The following is an 18,156-nucleotide window of genomic DNA, read 5'->3' on the forward strand; positions in this document are numbered from 1 at the left end:
GATAATCGTTGCCCTTTCGGTACATTTATTAATTGTGAATTTGCTTAAGAGAAATATCCAACTCGTGTTTCTGCTCCTATTTCCACCTTCAACCCAGTAGAAAACAGTGGTAGTTTTACTAGTCTGGGGCTAGCCAGGAAGACCAGCAGCTTTGCTGCCAGATCAGGTGGACTTGATTCAGGGCTTGATTTGGGGCCAAGGAGGGAGTGGGAGGAACTTGGCTTTGTCAGCTAAAAGTAGCAAACTTGGTTTGAAAGAAAGGGGACAGCCTGCAGCTTTGCTAACCGGGCAAAAAAAGTTAAGAATAAAAAGCCAAACAGATATCAGCAGCTATACAATATGGTGGAGATGGATACTGCAGTTAAGTCCTAGCAGGTTACTAAAAAGAAAACAACCACCCATAGAAAAACAAATGAGAATCCAGAGTTGCTACAGTGTATTGACTAACAGGTCCAGCTTTCAGCCAAATATTATGAGATATGCAAAGAAACAGGAAACTGTAATACATATTCAGGGGAAAGAGCAGAAGCCACACATAAAACTACATATTGTACAATTCTGTTTACATGGAATTTCTAGATAAGGTGTAACTATGGAAAGCATGAGTGGTTCCCTAAATTTGGGGGTGGGAAGGACCTTTTGGGATGCTGGAAGTACTCTAATACTGTATTGATGAGTGGACAACTGTATAAATTCACTAAAAATCATTGATCTGTACATTTAAAATGAGTGAATTTCATGATATGTAAATTATACCTCAGTAAAGCTGTTAAATATGGAGGGGGAACCAACGTCTTTGATGGTGCTCTGGATCTCCCTGTTGTGACTACCTGTTTGCTGTTCTGTTTTCAAATGTAAATAACCATTTGTGGTTTATAAAAGTAACTGAAGATAACAGCTGGAGGTACTTACAAGCAGTACCTCATTTTTATGTAGAAGTGAATAATTCTTGTTAAAGTGACAGTGTACAATGCTGTTAAATTGTGTATTCACTTTTCTTTGAGGCACTCTTCCTTCCTTCAACCATTTATCTCCTCTAGCTTACTTAAGTAAGGGACATCCACTTTTCTTCACCTCTCCTTTAATGCTGATTGTGACTTTTAAGTGCTCCTCATAGAGTGTTCCCAATGTTATCATCCTGACTTTCTTGCCTGGCTACTTTGCTGATTGCCTAGTTGTGTCATGCTGCAAGTACATGATGTGACAGGAACTCTTGTATGTGAGGAACCTACATAAATACATTTGGGTGAGTATATTAGTATAGATGCCATTATTGAAAGAGGGAATTACTCAAACAATCCAATCATAAAGGAGTAGAAACATGATATAGTGCAGAATCTTTGTGCTACAGCCCTTTTCCCCTTAGACCTCTGTAGTAATTAATCCTGTTTTCTATATGTATTTAACAATGAGGAGAAAAATGGGGCCATCCTGATTTTTGTTCCTTTAATCAAACATGATACTTGTGATTTTTTTTTAATCTTGGTGGTGGTTTCTTATTTTTATTGTTTATTTCTAGTACAGATTTTGAATGTGCATCTTCATTTGTAGTTTGGCATTTTTTTATACCTTTTATATCTTTTTTGATTTTTGGTTTTGGTTTTTTTTGGGCTTTTTTTTGCGGTACGTGGGCCTCTCACTGTTGTGGCCTCTCCCGCTGCAGAGCACAGGCTCTGGACGCGCAGGCTCAGCGGCCATGGCTCACAGGCCTAGCCACTCCGCGGCATGTGGGATCTTCCCGGACCGGGGCACGAACCCATGTCCCCTGCATCAGCAGGCAGACTCTCAACCACTGCGCCACCAGGGAAGCCCTCTTTTTGTTTTTATGTATCTTTCAGGTAGCTTTCTTCAGTCTTTGTTTTCTTATTTCATACTATTGTTTCATTGGTTGTAGACACAGAGCAGATATTTTCTTCTACATTTTGAATGAAGTCCTTCCTTTTTTTTCCCTTAGTAGTTTCTTTTTATAGGACTCATGTGCTTTTCTTCACTCATTAATTATTCTTAAATGAAAACAGTGTTCTCCAGACTTGATTCCTTGTACTGGAATGTAATCTCAACACCGCCGCCTATACCCCTGCAAAGTGCAATACTTACATAGCTCTTCTGGATTTTGCCTCTTTTCTTTTATAGACTTTTCCAAGTTGCAAAGCACCATCTAGTCACTAATGTCCTGGCCAGGTTATGATGATTAATTATGTGTCCAAATAGATGTAGTTCAAGAACAGCCAATTGGGAGGAAATTTTATGAGACGGTACATATTATCTGGTAGGGAACACTCTGATAGGGACAAAGTCTTATCTGAGAACCTGTGTGTCTGAGATAGAGGTAGATTTCTGTGGAATATAATTCTTCAGCATTGCCTGTTATGTCTCACTCTGTGTTTTTAGTTGGTCAGAACTTGGGGGTCTGAAAGACGAGTAATATTTGTAGTTTCCAGGGCTGTTCTAACTTCGTAGCCCTTTTGATTTTCATAAATATGTCAACGGAAAGGTGAAGGAAGGTGAATCAAATATTAATTGTTACAAGTTTCCACGTTACTTTGTGATTTTATGTTTTTGATCTTACTATTAAGCTATATGTTATTTTTTGATTTGTGACAGTTTTGGAAAGCATGCCTTTGTATAATAAAATCTGTAAGTATTAACTTCATTCAGATTTCAAGCATTATATGGCATAAAGTTTTATGGTTTTATTTCTAAAAAATTAATTTTCATTAATTTAAATGAAATCCTTATGTTTCCTCATAATGTAATTTGAGAAAGTAATTGTTTTATGACTGTTTAAATACTTCTTTCCTCTTGATTCAGTTAGTTAAACTTTTTGATTAGTAAATTAAACTTCTTTTCTTTGTAGTAAAGCACTCAACTGTGTGGGATATTGCATAAATCTTAGAAGACTACAATAAAGTGGCAATGTCTCGGGAACCCACCCCACCTCTCTCTGGAGATATGTCTACTGGTCCTATAGCAGAAAGCTGGTGTTACACACAGGTACATGCTGTTAAAAATGCCTTCCTTTATGTCACTTACAAGTTGTGTAGTAGTTTGAGAATATTGTGAAGCACTTTGGCATTGTTACTAGAAGTGTTAGAAGAGTGGGTCAAAGAATGTTTAACATGTGACAGGTCAAGAGTGTAAAAGTCATCATTGAAAAGTGCTTTTCTGAATGTTTTAGGTTAAAGTTGTAAAATTTTCCTACATGTGGACCATTAATAACTTCAGTTTTTGTCGAGAGGAAATGGGTGAAGTGTTAAAAAGTTCAACATTCTCATCGAGCCCCAGTGACAAAATGAAATGGTAAGATGTTTGTTTGTTTTGGGTATTTGTTTTTGATATGATCATCGGCTACTTTAAAATTTTGTTGTTACTGTTTCTGAATGGATATTTGTCTAATTTTATATTAGATTTATAATAAGTTCCTAATAGTATAGAGAATTGTAAAGAACTGTGAGGATATTGACAGGAGTGCTGTTCTATTATTAAGATTTAACATAAAAAAAAAGAAATAAGATAAACTTACTTTGTAAAAAAAAATATATATATATATATAAGTGGATAATTGAAGACACTTCTAAATTAAAACCAGTTCTCTTAAAAAAAAAAAGATTTAACAAATGATTTCAGTATCCTCTCTCTTGAATGTTTAAAGTATTATTTTCCTCCTTGTGAGCCTATTGTTTTATTTTAGGTGCCTGAGGGTAAATCCAAAGGGATTAGATGATGAAAGTAAAGACTACTTGTCCTTATATTTGCTTTTAGTCAGCTGTCCAAAAAGTGAAGTTCGAGCAAAATTCAAATTTTCCCTTCTGAACGCTAAAAGGGAAGAAACAAAAGCAATGGGTAAGTGATTTCCAAACTGACTTGAAGAAGTCTCTGTGTAACTATGTACTGTGACTTCCGCACTTTTACTTAGAAAAACTTAGGATTTTTTTTCCCTAAAACCTAAAATCTGCTTAACCCAAAACATTTCATTTTGGCTGTTAAATACCAGTGTACAGTTACAGTTGTTTTACTAAGTCTTAGACTTCCTAAGACATGTAAAATTAGTTTTAAATCATATTAAAATTTAAATTTTTTATGCCCTAAAATGACATTCACTTTTCACTTGTAAAAACAGCTACTGTCAGGGCAAGATGCCTGGTTCAATGCCTGGCATATGTAATAGGTGTTCAGGAAACATTTCTTTTTCTTCCTTGCCATTTTTGCCAGATAATAAAATCTGAAGAACAATGTGAAAGGAGTTTGAATGTCCTGATATTTTGTCACTAGAATTTTTTTGAGCAGTGGGCTGAACACTGACTGAAAGGAAATCAGTTTTTTTTAGTCTCAGGACCTGTTAAATTCAGTTCAAGCTTCTGAATTATAGCCAGCTGAAACCATGTAGCCTGGCACTTCATAACAGAAGATCATTGTAGGAAATGTACAGTGTGCATAGTAGGAAAATATGAACTGCTGCATTAAATTTGAAGTGATTTCTGGAAGTGAATAACAAAAATCAAGTACTAACCTCACTACAAAAAACCCTCCAAATACACACTTTAATAATATATTTTGTTGCTAAGGTAATACATAGTTTCACATGTGTTTTCACATTGTGTGACATTTAAGACAGGCGAGTGTCTTAGTTCAGGCTGCTATAACAAAGTAACATAGACTGGGTGGCCTATAAACAACAGACATTTATTTCTCACAAATCGGGAGACTTTGAATCCAAGATCAGGGTGCCAGCATAGTCAGATTCTAGTCCGACTGTTGTACTTATAGACTGCCAGTGTTTCACTGTGTCTTCACATGATGGAAAGGGCTAGGAAGCACTAATCCTTACATTCATGAGGGTATCTACACTCCTGACCTCATCTAATCCCACTCACTGGCCTCTTAATACCATCACTTTGGGGATAGGGTTTCAACATGAAACTTTTGAGGGGATACAAACATTCAGTCCTTAACATGGAGTATCTCAGTTAAATTTATTACTGGTTTTCTACCTTCAGCTTGTATAACAGATAATGAATACTTTCTGTAAAGGACCTTGTTTATTTCATAGTATACAGCTGTTAATCAGTATGTTAGGCATTTGAAACATTTACTTCAGACATTTATTAAATCTTTTACTAATCATACTAAGACCGTCTTCTGGACTTTTATGAAAATTGTTTTTAGAGGTAATGGGACTATGTCTGAAGACCTAGAAATAATAGGGGACTTTATTTAGCTTTTTTACCAGTTAATGGATTTTTCTCTAGTTAATGCAACTTAAATCAGTGGGATGGTTATCCCAGGAAAGCTTACAGGATGCCCTGGTGATATAGAGCATCCATTTTTAAAGGGAGAAACAAGAAATGAGAGGTATGTTTCTAAGTTGGTTCTGATATTAGATGATGAATAGTATGCCTATGCCAATGTATTTTAATCCTACTTCATTGTTAAAGGGCTTAGATTGTTTAAAAGATCTCTTCCTTCTCCTTGACATTTGATCTGGCTTTTCTTCTACTTAGATATCTAGGAATCTGAAAGTGAGCTCATTGATAATGGCCAGAAATTTTGGTAGGCTGTGAAATGATCTGGTTCTACCTAATGTAACTGTTTTGACATTTTACCTATGAACACACATATCTGTAATTTTTATGATGGATGTATTGGCCCAGTCCTATTTTTCACATTCATTTAACTGTGTTATCATTAACAGAATGTTTCTTGGATACTTGTTTATTTAAACTTTTATTCTGTTTTCCACCAGAAAGCCAAAGAGCATATCGATTTGTACAAGGGAAAGACTGGGGTTTTAAAAAATTCATTCGAAGGGATTTTTTGCTTGATGAAGCTAATGGTCTTTTACCAGATGACAAGCTTACATTATTTTGTGAGGTGGGTACATTTTTTACTCAAGGAACTCGCTGTTTGGCTATATTTAGTGATGAAGCAAAAATATACACTAAGTAACTGGTGTAATTGGTAATATTTTATATGTAAATATTTAACCATGTAAAAGCTGACTGGATTTTCTTAGAAATCAATATAGTAGCCCAGTCTGAAAAAATTCATGTCTTTAAGCTATAAATTGTATATACAGTTATACTACCACATACTAAATACTTCTTCCTCATAGGAAGACTATGGATGTGTATAGCTTCCTATCAAGATTTCTGAATATCTTCTTCATTCTGAATAATTCTAAATAGATGGTCAGTATTTTCTGTCATATTCAGATTGATGATATTAAACATTATTACTAGTTTATCAGTTTGAATCCATACTTGAACGGAAGTAAAAGTGCCTGAAAAAAGGCTGGGAAGCTTTTTGTTCATTCAAGCAGTTAGATTCATTTATTCAAATAGATGTTAGCATTATAAGCAAAAGCATCTCAAAATTTTTAAGATATACCTATGTCTGTTGACAGACTTATAAGATATATGCATGAAATGTCATCTTTTGAAACTTACCAGCATTGCCCCTTCTAATAATTTACACTTACGATTTGTCTTAATTTGAGACTTGAACTTGGTTCTGTCATTGTTATTACGTAGCTTTATCTATATGAATTGTTGAGATGATCAGGTAACCTCAGCATTAAATATATTTCAGTAGGTTATTGTAGACAGATGAGTGTCTTGGAAGCACAATAACTTCCTTAACTGCTACTAAGGTAGCTTTACTCTTTTTATAGAAAATGTGTAAAATTTCTTGGCAAGATTTACAAACTAATTATATATTATACTGTGTCAGAAAAATAATTGAAATATGGCCCCAGAGACTACATAGTGCAAATATAGTGCATCTTATTTTCACTTAGACAAGTTAAATGAACTGTATGATGCATTTGTTATGAATACAATTATTTGGTTGGTAAAGCACATACCGCAAGTGTCTTGAGCAGAGTTTATCATTAAATAATTTGATAAAAATACATACTAAAGCATTTGTTGCCAATAGATAAAATGCTCTAAGTAGTATTTTAAATAATTGTAGGTTATGTTATTTAAGCATTCTTTTTTTTATTTATTTAAGCATTCTTAACGTAGAATCTTTTCATAATTTTAGCAGTTATCTTAAATTTCAGCATGTTAATTTTTTTTAATCACATAATCTTAGAATTTAAAGGATCTTAAAGGTTGTGTAATCCAGTTAAGAAAAAAAACTACTGCAGCTAAAAGTCTTTTTGTGAATAAACATTTTAAGAATATATTTCTTTTTTTAGAATTGAAATATTGTTTACTAAGTATATTTCCCTAAGTATATTTTATTGGAACCTAGACAACCAAAAAGTTCAGAATGAAGGCTGAAATTAAGATCTTTTTCTGATACAAGTTTTTGAAGTATACTTTTTATTCACATGCTAAATTATACGAGCTAGTGACCTCCTAAAAATCGAACCCACCATGACATGTATTTTAAGTTGACATTGATCAAATTCAGTTTTGGATACTGTAATACATACCTTTACTGATGTAGACCTTTATACCCTGGGCACTTTATTTAACATAGGTGGGCAAAAAGTGCTTTGAACAAACATTCCTTGTGCCCTTTCCCTCTTTATTCCGTACCTCTCACTGATGCCCTTCCTTCTACAGCACCTCCAGCACTGCTTGCAGAAGAGGAGGAAGCATTGCACTGGGCTACCTAAAGAACTGCCTCCTCCCCTCCCCTGCAAGTGGTGCTGTAGACAGGTAAGGCAGTCTGGTGCTACTCTTTGGTGCAAGATGTAAATAATCTTGCAAGTTCCATACTATGAGTCAAATAGCCAGAGGTAGAAATTTCTGGCAGTGTAAACAATTATGCCCCTTCTCTCCCAAAGTGATGCAGAAAACAGGAATTGAGGAATAAGTAGGAAAAATAGAAAATTGGTTAAATTGCTTTATCTTTTGGAAACCAGCAGATTTTAAATAATCTTATGGTCCAAAGACCCATGCTATTCTACGGTATACAGAAGACTGTATATACAGGTAGAATATATGTAATGAATTGTTCATAAAATTAAATTAATTCATTTAGAAGGACTTTTTTTCCCCTCCTATTTTTCTGTTGCTAAGTTAACCTTTCTATTTTAAAATACTTTTGATAGTGGATGGAAGTTGGGTTTTATTCTCTAAAAATGACAAAATGGAAAACTGACAACCTGATTTCTATCATCTGCATTCTGAAAAAGGATACCTGTCTATGAAAGCCAGAAAGTCTAAGACCCAGTATTCTAGAAGATGATATGAAATTGGACTACTAAAAGTTTATCACTTTGGAGCCAGTGTAGGGGATGGTTAGGTGGTTGATTAGAGTGGCAAAATTTGTAGTACTATGCACCTTTGGATATTCCTAGCTAGCCTTCAGAATTAGTTTAGAGAATTGAGAGTTTTAAAAATAGGAACCAGTAGTCCCAGATTTCCAGGGAAGTCACAGCTGATTAGAGCCTGCACATGTTCATCTTTAGTCTAAATTATATTCTCAGAGTTGATCCAAAAGCAAATTTGAAAAGGAGCTGTCAAATGAGTTTGAGGTTTTACGTTGTCAGTTTTGAGTATTGTGCATTTGCTGTTTTATTTTGAAAGAACAACAGTTTAACCTCAGGAAAGAATCTCAGCCTTTCTTCTGAATTTTTTACTCTAGCTTCCATTCAGTAAGAATGTTCATTACCTATATTTGAATATGTACTAGAAAAAAATGAAAATTTTACCAATTTCTTAATTATAGGTATCAAAGAAAATAATCATCAGAATTCATTGCATATCAGTTTTAATTAGATCATTAATTTCTGCTCTATAAATAGTCCCTTGAATACTCTTCAGAATATGAAATGTTAATTATGTCTTACTTAAAATTTGTGGTTGCTGTGATAATAGTATGTAGATGTGTATGCCAATAATATAAATTCTTCTGAATTGTGATTATATATACAAAGTACAAATATATCATCATCAGTATCTATGCCCGATAATAATAGCTTTATTTTTTGATCCTTTTTTCCTTCTATCACCTGATTTTTGTAAAATTTTTACATTAATATATTGTTTTGAATTAAGATAATTAGATAATAAGTAGAATTTAAGAAATCTTTTCCTAAATTTAAATAATATGGTCACATTTTCATGACTCCACTGCATACTTTATGCAAGTAATAGAACTGTTCAGTTTAATCCAGTTTCTGCTCTCTAGAAATTTCAAGAGCAGTGCTGATATGAACAAGCAAACACTCTTTGTGATCCTAACTAAACCCTGAATATTAATACCAACATTTTTGATTTATGTATCCTTAAGTTATAATGTATGGTGTAACAGAGCAATAAGGTAAGGATTAGTGAAGCTTTTTTTTTCTGTTTTGTAGTTTGTAAAATTTTAGAAACAATTTGAATAATTAAAAACTTAATAGAAGAATCTTTATTCATGAACTTATTTATGTGCACAATGTCTTGGCTCCTATATTTAGAAGAACATCTCAGAAGATTGTTGTGATAAATCCCTTCAGAACCATAATTGCATTAACGTACTACTAATTTCTTTAAAAATCCAAAGAAATACTGTCTAGTACAAAGAATGCTATAAAAAGGGATGTAGGTCTAGTCTTCCTCTGATACTGACTAGCAGTGGATTTAGGACGCTTTAGTTACCTTCTCTGGATCTCACTTTTTCAAATTTTTTTTTAAAAATGAGGTGATTGGATTAGATGATTTCTATAATGTGTGATTCCAAAAGGTTAATAAAAGTGGACAAACAAAATGGTTAATAAAAATATCCTCAGAAAATAAAGTTTTCTTTAGAAGCCGTCTATTCATTCATATGAGATAGATGTTATTACATCTGGATGAGTGAGGACTAATGAGATTTAATATTCTTCAAACATTTTATATTGGACCATTACACTTTCTTAGCATGTTAGTAGTTTGGTCCAATTTATCCATTTCCAATGTACAATTTCTACATAGTTTACTGTATTTGTCCTTACTTATACTTACTTTTAATTAACAAAAGCCTTATGAAATATGTTTTTAAATGAACAGTCATCTATCGCTGCATAACAAACAACCATAAAACTTAGTAACTTGAAATAGTAGATAACTAATATAGCACTTTTTGTGAAAGGTGGTTCATTTACTCCTGACACATTTGATTTACTAGTTGAGGTAGTATTTTCTTCAATTTATTAAATGTAATATGAAATTCCTAGTAATAGTATATTCCTTTTCCTAAAAAATTAGTGTGCCAATCTTAGTCAGTAGTGTTTTAAGACTTCATTCAGTATGTAGTCATCTGAGAGATAATTTAATCCATATATATTGGACTCCATATAAAAGCAGTGTTGCAGTCATACCAAGTTTTATTTATTGATTATTTTACAGGTAAATAAAAGGTCTGCAAATCGAATTAAATTATATTTATATTGTTCTTACTGTTGATTTTTTTAAATAAAAGATTTCCATGAACATTAATAACTACATTGGTTTTGTGAGAATTCTCATACTTTAAAATTTAAATCAATATTACTAGATATTTAAATCAATTTGTTTAGAGTTGAAACATATAGGGACAACACTTAAAATACTTCCCAAATTGCATATTGTAGTCTGTAGTTTTAAAAAACATTTTAAAATACTCTAAAAAGTCATAAGAGTGATGCTGTGTTTATTGAATGTATAATAAACTTTAAATGTTGATAGGTCTTTAGTGTGAGGAAATAAAAATTAAAGAAATTTCTTACTCCTCACAAAAATACCTTCTCCTTGTTTGAATTTGGAATCATATTATGACCTTTTTCTTGTTGAGAAATACTTTTTGTGATTAATAGCCGAGCATTCCAAGGAATCATTAAGCCATTTATTTACATAAAATGTCACTTTAAAATGATCTAGTTCGTTTCAATTGTTTTCTATATTATTTCTCTCCTTTAAGTTGTGTCCTTAAATTCAGTTCCCAAGTATTACTATTTTTGATCAGGAGTACATTGAATTTTCTACATGATTTTAATGATAAGAAGTTTAAGTTTAGACTTAGTAGCTTATTATTGTTATTAATTTATAAAAGTGTTTTTTCTTGCTGTCCCTTTTTTATTAGGTGAGTGTGGTCCAAGATTCAGTAAATATATCAGGACATACTAATACAAATACTTTAAAGGTGCCTGAATGTCGACTAGCAGATGATTTAGGTAATCTCTGGGAAAACACAAGATTTACAGATTGCAGTTTTTTCGTGAGAGGACAAGAATTTAAAGCTCATAAATCTGTACTTGCAGGTACTTTCTACTTTTGGGTAATATAGTACCTTTCTTTCATAAATTTGTACATTAAATAATGATGCTTAATCTTGTTACAGCTCGATCCCCAGTTTTTAATGCAATGTTTGAACATGAAATGGAAGAAAGCAAAAAGGTAAACATGGTTTAAAGGGCTAATATTTGTACAAATGTAGAATAGTGGAATGTATATTTTAAAAGTAAAGGTGCATTTTCTTATTATGATTTTAGAAAGAAATAGAAGGATGGGGGGAAATATGTTCTATCATAGAAAAATAGATGTAGCTTACTGTGGATGAATATTCCACGTAACAGCTATTTCAGCACCCTTCTGGTAGCAAAATAAGTGGGTAGTTGTTATCCAAAAGGATAGCTGTCCAAAAGGACTGTACTTGTCCATAACTATTTGAGAGTTCTCCAGTTAAGATGTATATTCCTTCTTTCTAGACTTTGAGTTGATTTTGGAACTTGTTTTCTAGAACAAAGACAATTCCTACATTCTTTTTACCACTATAATAAGAGGATATTTATTAGATTTAATAAAGGACATAAATTATGTCATTATTAGTATGCATGAATTGTAATCAAGATACTACCTATTTGGTTTTCTCAGATATTTCTCTTTCACCTGTCATCTTGAAATGTAGTCAGATTAAAGACCAGAGGTTGATTTTTGCGGGTTGCATTACACATGAGCCTTATTGCTCCAACTAGGCAACTCCTGAGTTTATTTATATGTCTCAGCTTTATTCTCCCTGCAGAACTAGAAGCTGCAACGAAGTAGCTTCTTTCTTTCCTTTGATTATTGGTCTGGGCAGGTAGTATGATCAGTCTTCTGATCAATGATGTCAAATGTTATTGTCATCAAAGGGTCAGAAAAGTTTGGTATTGTTTAGTGTTAACTATTTAGCTTCATTGATCTCAGGAGAGAGACCAAATACAAAGATACAGGAGCAAAAAAGCAACTGGTCCTCTTTGGACTTGAGTATGTCTCAAGTAAAGAGGTGAGGTGCCCGTAGATAATATTACATGCCGTTTTTGTAGGAGACTTCTGAGGTAGTGGGCTCTGGTATGTTCTCAAATACCTGACCTTACCTTTGCTTAAAGCTGGGACTAGAACCAGTGGTTATTGAGTCTTAGGCATTGTATTACCACCTAATTCTTTTCAACAACAAAAAAAGTTAATAACCATCTTCTTCTAAGATAGAGGTCAGAAACTGAATTCAGATGTATTTAGTTTGGCCTTACAGGTTTTTTTATTTCTGTTTGAACTCTTTTTAACTGAGAAGTTGGGGTTTATGTTCCTCCATGGTAGTGCTTGACTTGGTGTACTTCTCTTAGACCTGCCTGCTTCACTTTGCCTACTTACTTAGCCTACTGAAGATTTACTTACCTCAATTTTAAAATACACTTTGGGGCTTTTAAGTTGCTGTCAGTTTTGCTTTGGTTCATTTGTGTATGTGTGTGTTCTTGAAATATAACTTTTTTGTTGTTGTTTTCAATACCAGAATCGAGTGGAAATAAATGATGTAGACCCTGAGGTTTTTAAAGAAATGATGAGATTCATTTACACAGGGAAAGCGCCAAATCTTGACAAAATGGCTGACAACTTGTTGGCAGCTGCAGACAAAGTAAGTAATTCGGTCTTAAAGAGCTGAAAAATGTCCTCAAGCTTGATGTATCTAGAAAACTATCATCAAATGAGAACCCCCAATAACTTGAAATATTGAACCAATGTATACCGTTTGTGGATGGCTCTTGAGAGTATTATGAAATAACACACAGTGGGATAATATAGAAATGAAATTTTTTTAAATCAATAAGACATAAAAGTATCTTGAGCCAATTTACAGAAATGGCAGAGTAACTGTAGACTCAATAGTTTTGAGTGTATCATTACCCTGTTTTATGAGAACACACACACAATAGCATATATAGTCTATTGCAATTTTGAGATATTCTTAGTGTTAAGATACAGTGCATGACCTTTGTCTAAAAAAAGGAAAAAAATATTGGGTATTTTTTTCTAACTTAATCTTGTATTCATAGATTTCTTTTCTAATATAAGAGTATAGAGAAAAAAAATGTTAATTTTATAATGTTCTTTTATAATGGTGATTTCCTGAAGGTAGGGAAACTACAAAAATTTCAGGAAATCTCAAAGCCAGTAGTTCTCAATCCTCAAAGCACTAAAGCACTTTGGGAGCTTTCTCCAAAAGTATTAATGTCCATGCCACTTCTGTCTGTGTGTGTATGTAAGTGTGTGTGTGTATGTGTGTATGTATATGTATATATAGTGATAATTATACTCATTTTGAAAAATGGTACCATTGGGAGAAACTGGGCCAAGTGTATATTACTATCTCAATAAAGATTTAAATGTAAAAATGCCATTATAATAGAGTCAAAAATTTGAAATACGTAGACATAAATCTGACAAAATATGTTCAAGACCTGTATGCTGAAAATTATACTGCTAATAGAAATTAAGGTAGACCTCAATAAATAGAGAGAAAAAACTTGTTCATGGACTAGAAATCTTAACATTGTTAAAATGTCAATTCTCCTTTGATTAGTAAAACCAACATGTCACTATCAAAATCCTAGCATGCTTTTTGCAGGGGAAAAATTGACATGCTGATTTAAAAATTTTATATGCAAGTGCAAGGACCTAGAATAGTCAGATAACTTTGAAAAAGAAGATCAAAGTGGAAGACTCATAAAGGTTCAGTATTTAGGACAGCATTGTATTGGTGACAAGAGAGACAAATAACTCATTGAAGCAGAATATAGAGTACAGAAATAGACTCACATGTATGACTACTTAATTTTTTATAAAAGTGCAAAGATAGTTTAGTGGAGAAAGGATAGTCTTTTCAATAAATGGTGCTATAGGAGTTGGATAGCCTATGTCCAAACAGATGAACTGTGGTTGAACTCATTTGAAAAAACTTTGTATGCGAACTTCACATCATATACAAAAAGTAACGCAAAATAGATTATAATCCTAAAAATCTTAAACTTCTAAAAGAAAACATAGGAGAAAGTCTTCATGATCTTACATTAGGCAAAGACTTCTTAGCTATGACACCAAAAACATAATACGTAAAAGGAAAAATGATAAATTGGACTTCAATGAAATTTAAAACTTCTTTTCTTCAAAAGACATAGGAAAATAAAGACTAGCCGCAGACTGGGAGAACATATTTGCAAAGCATATATCTGATGAACAACTTTGGGGTTTGTTTCTGTTTTTTGTTTTGTTTTATTTTTTAGCAAATTGTATATTTATTTATTTATTTATTTTTGGCTGTGTTGGGTCTTCGTTTCTATGCAAGGGCTTTCTCTAGTTGCGGTGAGCGGGGGCCACTCTTCATCGCGGTGCGCGGGCCTCTCACTGTTGCGGCCTCTCTTGTTGCGGAGCACAAGCTCCAAACACGCAGGCTCAGTAGTGTGGCTCACGGGCCTAGTTGCTTCACGGCATGTGAGACCTTCCCAGACCAGGGCTCGAACCCGTGTCCCCTGCATTGGCAGGCAGATTCTCAACCACTGCACCACCAGGGAAGCCCCTGTTTTTTGTTTTGATGATGAACAACTTTTGTCCAGAATATAAATGATTAAGGACTTTTGTATTCAGACTGTATAAAGACCTCTCAAAACTCAATTATAAGTAAACAAAGTTATTTCTAAAAATAAAAATATTTGAACAGACACTTCCTAAAATAGTGTCATTCAAGTATATCAAAAGATGCTCAACCACATTAGGGTAGTGTAAATTAAAACCACTGTGAGATACTTCTGTAACTATATTATAATAACTAAAATTACAAAGACCATACGAAGTATGGTCAAGGATATGGAAAAATTAGGACTCTCATATACTGCTAATGGGAATGTAAAATGATACAACCACTTTGAAAGACCATGTGGCAATTTTTTTAAAGTTTTACACATACCATATTATTCAGCGAGTTTACTTATAGGTTTCTGCTCAAGAGAAGAGAAAGCATATGCCCATACAGTGACTTGTATATGAATGTTTATAGCAGCTTTATTTGTAATGGCTAAAAACTGGAAACACCCAAATGTTTGTCAGTAGATCAGTGGAATACTATTGATCAATAAAAAGCATAGAACTATTGATACATAGACAACAGCATGCGTGAATCTCAAAATAATTATAATGCGTGGAAGCCAGACAAAAACAAATGCAAATTGTATGATTCCATTTATAGAAGACTTCAGAAAATGCAGACTGTAGCAGTAGAAAACACATCAGAGGTATTGCCTGGGGTGGGGTGAGGAAGAAGGGTTACAGAGAGATAGAAGGAAACTTTGGGGAGTAATGAATATGTCCACTCTCTTGATTTAATGATGGTTATATGGCTGTATAAACTTATCAAAGTATATACTTTAAATATGTGCTATTTATTTTATGTCAATTTTACCTCAATAAATTGCCAAGGATGTTCTGATAACATACACTAAGTTTTTAATGGTTATGAATATGATTTGTTTAGCCTTATAATTTATTTTTCAGAATTAAGTAGTGACAACATGCAGTGTACTGACTGGTGTTTAAAATAGTAGAAAAGAGAAATATACTCATTAAGAGTATTGAGTAATAAGGGGTTTTTAAAGAATAAAACCTTATTTAAAAAATATCCTGTATCTTGCACTTATGCAAATAGAAATTTCTTAAGAAAAATTAGTCTTTCTCTTGAATGCATTAATTCATACTTTCTTTATATTTAAAGTAATTTAAAGACTTTTAAAGTACCCTCAGTTCAATGTGTAATGGGCTTAAACTTCATTTTCTAAGTTACAAATATCGTGTATTTAAAAACTTGCTAGTTTGAGTAAATGTTTAATGTTATGTTTTCCTTTTGGATAGTATGCACTGGAACGGCTGAAGGTCATGTGTGAAGAAGCTTTGTGTAGTAACCTCTCAGTAGAAAATGTTGCTGATACCCTTGTCCTTGCAGATTTGCACAGTGCGGAACAGTTGAAAGCACAAGCCATAGACTTTATTAATAGGTAAGCTATGCTTGTATTTCAGTGGACATGACACCTTCAACAATTCTTCACCGACCTTTTTCTTAAGTGTGTTTAAATCTTCAATGCAGGTGCAGTGTACTTCGACAGCTTGGGTGTAAAGATGGGAAAAACTGGAACAGCAAGTAAGATGACATCAGTTTCTGACTTATAGTTGATCTGCATACATGAAATTAAGTGTTTGCATAGCCTTTTGTTCATCTCCAATAAGTATGAATCCAGATATTAGTTATATGAAGCAAACTGCCAGTTTAAAAAATAATAATTTGACTACTTAGTGGATTCTTGAGGCTATGTTCTGTTGTAGATCAGCTTCTAATGTGAATTGGGATGGACGCTCTAATGTCTTAAGCACGTATGTTCATGTAGTATATAGCTGAGTCCAGGTATTTCAGTGGCTGGAGATCCTGCCCTTGTCCCTTCAGAAAGCATTTCTAAAAATGTGGGAAATATTTATTTTATCCTATGAGGAAATGTACCCTCCATATTTGCCTAGAAACTCTTGACATTTGAATGCTAACCCACTGCTTCTTAAGGTAGCCAGATAACTTGCATCACATGTTATATTAGGCTAACTGCCTACCATTCCAGAAATAGTAGCAATTTGATCTTTCCTTTCCCTGGTAGATTATAATGAGCAGGGTAGTTGTGACATCTTTCTAAGCCTGGATCTTCGGAATATGATGTAACTATTAGAATATATTATTCCCTTTTTTTTTCTTCTTCTCTCATTTTATTTATTTATTTATGGCTGAGTTGGGTCTTTGTTGCTATTGCTGTGCGCGGGCTTTCTCAAGTTGCAGCGAGCGGGAGCTACTCTTTGTTGCGGTGCGCGGGCTTCTCATTGCGGTGGCCTCTCTTGTTGAGGAGCCCGGGCTCTAGGTGCGCAGGCTTCAGTAGTTGTGGCTCGTGGTCTCTAGAGCGCAGGCTCAGTAGTTGTGGCACACAGGCTTAGTTGCTCCGCGGCATGTGGGATCTTCCCGGACAAGGGCTCGAACCCGTGTCTCCTGCATTGGCAGGCGGATTCTTAACCACTGTGCCACCAGGGAAGCCCTTCACTCATTTTTAGAGTAACATTTTTACTCTTTGCAATTATTCAGTATCAGGAGTCAGGAGGTTGAAGAATTTGCATATGCTTTTGGTTAGTTTTTGCCTGTAAACCCTTAAACTACATTTTTGCAATTTATCAAAAGTTGATACAACTTTTGATAAATTGCATTAGAGACAAGAAAATGAATGTTTGATTTATCGCCCCTTGCTTTCGTCTGTTTTGATAGAATTTGAAGTTGGTTAACTGAATTCTTAACAGTTTGTGAATTCTGTTTTATGAAAGTAAAAATTAGTGGCTACTTTTAAGATATTGATTATTCTATATATTGGTCAGTGTGTGATAATACATTATCATGGTATGTGATCCTAGAAAAAAATCAAATGACTGTTTTGTGATTCTTTGTACTTTGCCACTTTCAAGCTCTAGTTTTATTCTGTTAAGAAAATATTTTGCCTTGTATAGCTTTTTCAATGTCAAAAAATATAAGCTTATTTTATATCCCGTGTAGAAGCTGTATTGTACATAGAGACCTTCAATAGCTATTTGTTGAATTAAATAAATGAAAATGTCAGGTAAATTAAGAAGTATCTGTGTGATTCTAAACGAGTTGAAATTATAAACATGACGACACACTGGTAATTGGATGTTAGGCAAATTTTTTTTTAAATTGTTATTAGCTGCTATTTAGTGAAGCAAACATTTGTGTAGCATCTATTGTGTCTCAAGCACCATGCTGGGGTCCTGCATATAAAAACAATTATGGGGAAAAATCCTGTCCTTGAGAAATTGATCTAATTACAGGAACACATCCATGAATATATCATTTTATTAT

At 33.5% G+C, this 18,156-nt stretch overlaps 1 protein-coding gene across 8 annotated transcripts in view; it reads left to right on the forward strand.

Annotated features, from left to right (window-relative positions):
* The window catches only part of SPOPL (speckle type BTB/POZ protein like), a 78,250-nt gene that overhangs the window by 38,069 nt on the left and 22,025 nt on the right, over positions 1 to 18,156 (forward strand). For 5 of the 8 annotated variants that reach the window (XR_007478258.1, XM_033414340.2, XM_049711974.1 and 2 more), the window contains 10 exons: positions 2,858 to 2,994; positions 3,179 to 3,300; positions 3,692 to 3,843; positions 5,744 to 5,871; positions 7,575 to 7,670; positions 11,041 to 11,218; positions 11,299 to 11,354; positions 12,727 to 12,849; positions 16,113 to 16,255; positions 16,345 to 16,398. Coding sequence is in view for 7 of the 8 variants with exons in the window: in XM_033414340.2 (XP_033270231.1) it covers positions 2,917 to 2,994; positions 3,179 to 3,300; positions 3,692 to 3,843; positions 5,744 to 5,871; positions 7,575 to 7,670; positions 11,041 to 11,218; positions 11,299 to 11,354; positions 12,727 to 12,849; positions 16,113 to 16,255; positions 16,345 to 16,398 (1,130 nt within the window). In the remaining variant the exon portion in view is untranslated. Of the gene's footprint in view, positions 1 to 9; positions 1,247 to 2,857; positions 2,995 to 3,178; positions 3,301 to 3,691; positions 3,844 to 5,743; positions 5,872 to 7,574; positions 7,671 to 11,040; positions 11,219 to 11,298; positions 11,355 to 12,726; positions 12,850 to 16,112; positions 16,256 to 16,344; positions 16,399 to 18,156 lie in introns of those variants that run through there. The other 3 variants (XM_049711975.1, XM_004284490.4, XM_033414343.2) reach the window with 3 other exon arrangements.

Source organism: Orcinus orca, chromosome 7 (assembly GCF_937001465.1).
Source record: "Orcinus orca chromosome 7, mOrcOrc1.1, whole genome shotgun sequence".
Lineage (NCBI taxonomy): Eukaryota > Metazoa > Chordata > Mammalia > Artiodactyla > Delphinidae > Orcinus > Orcinus orca.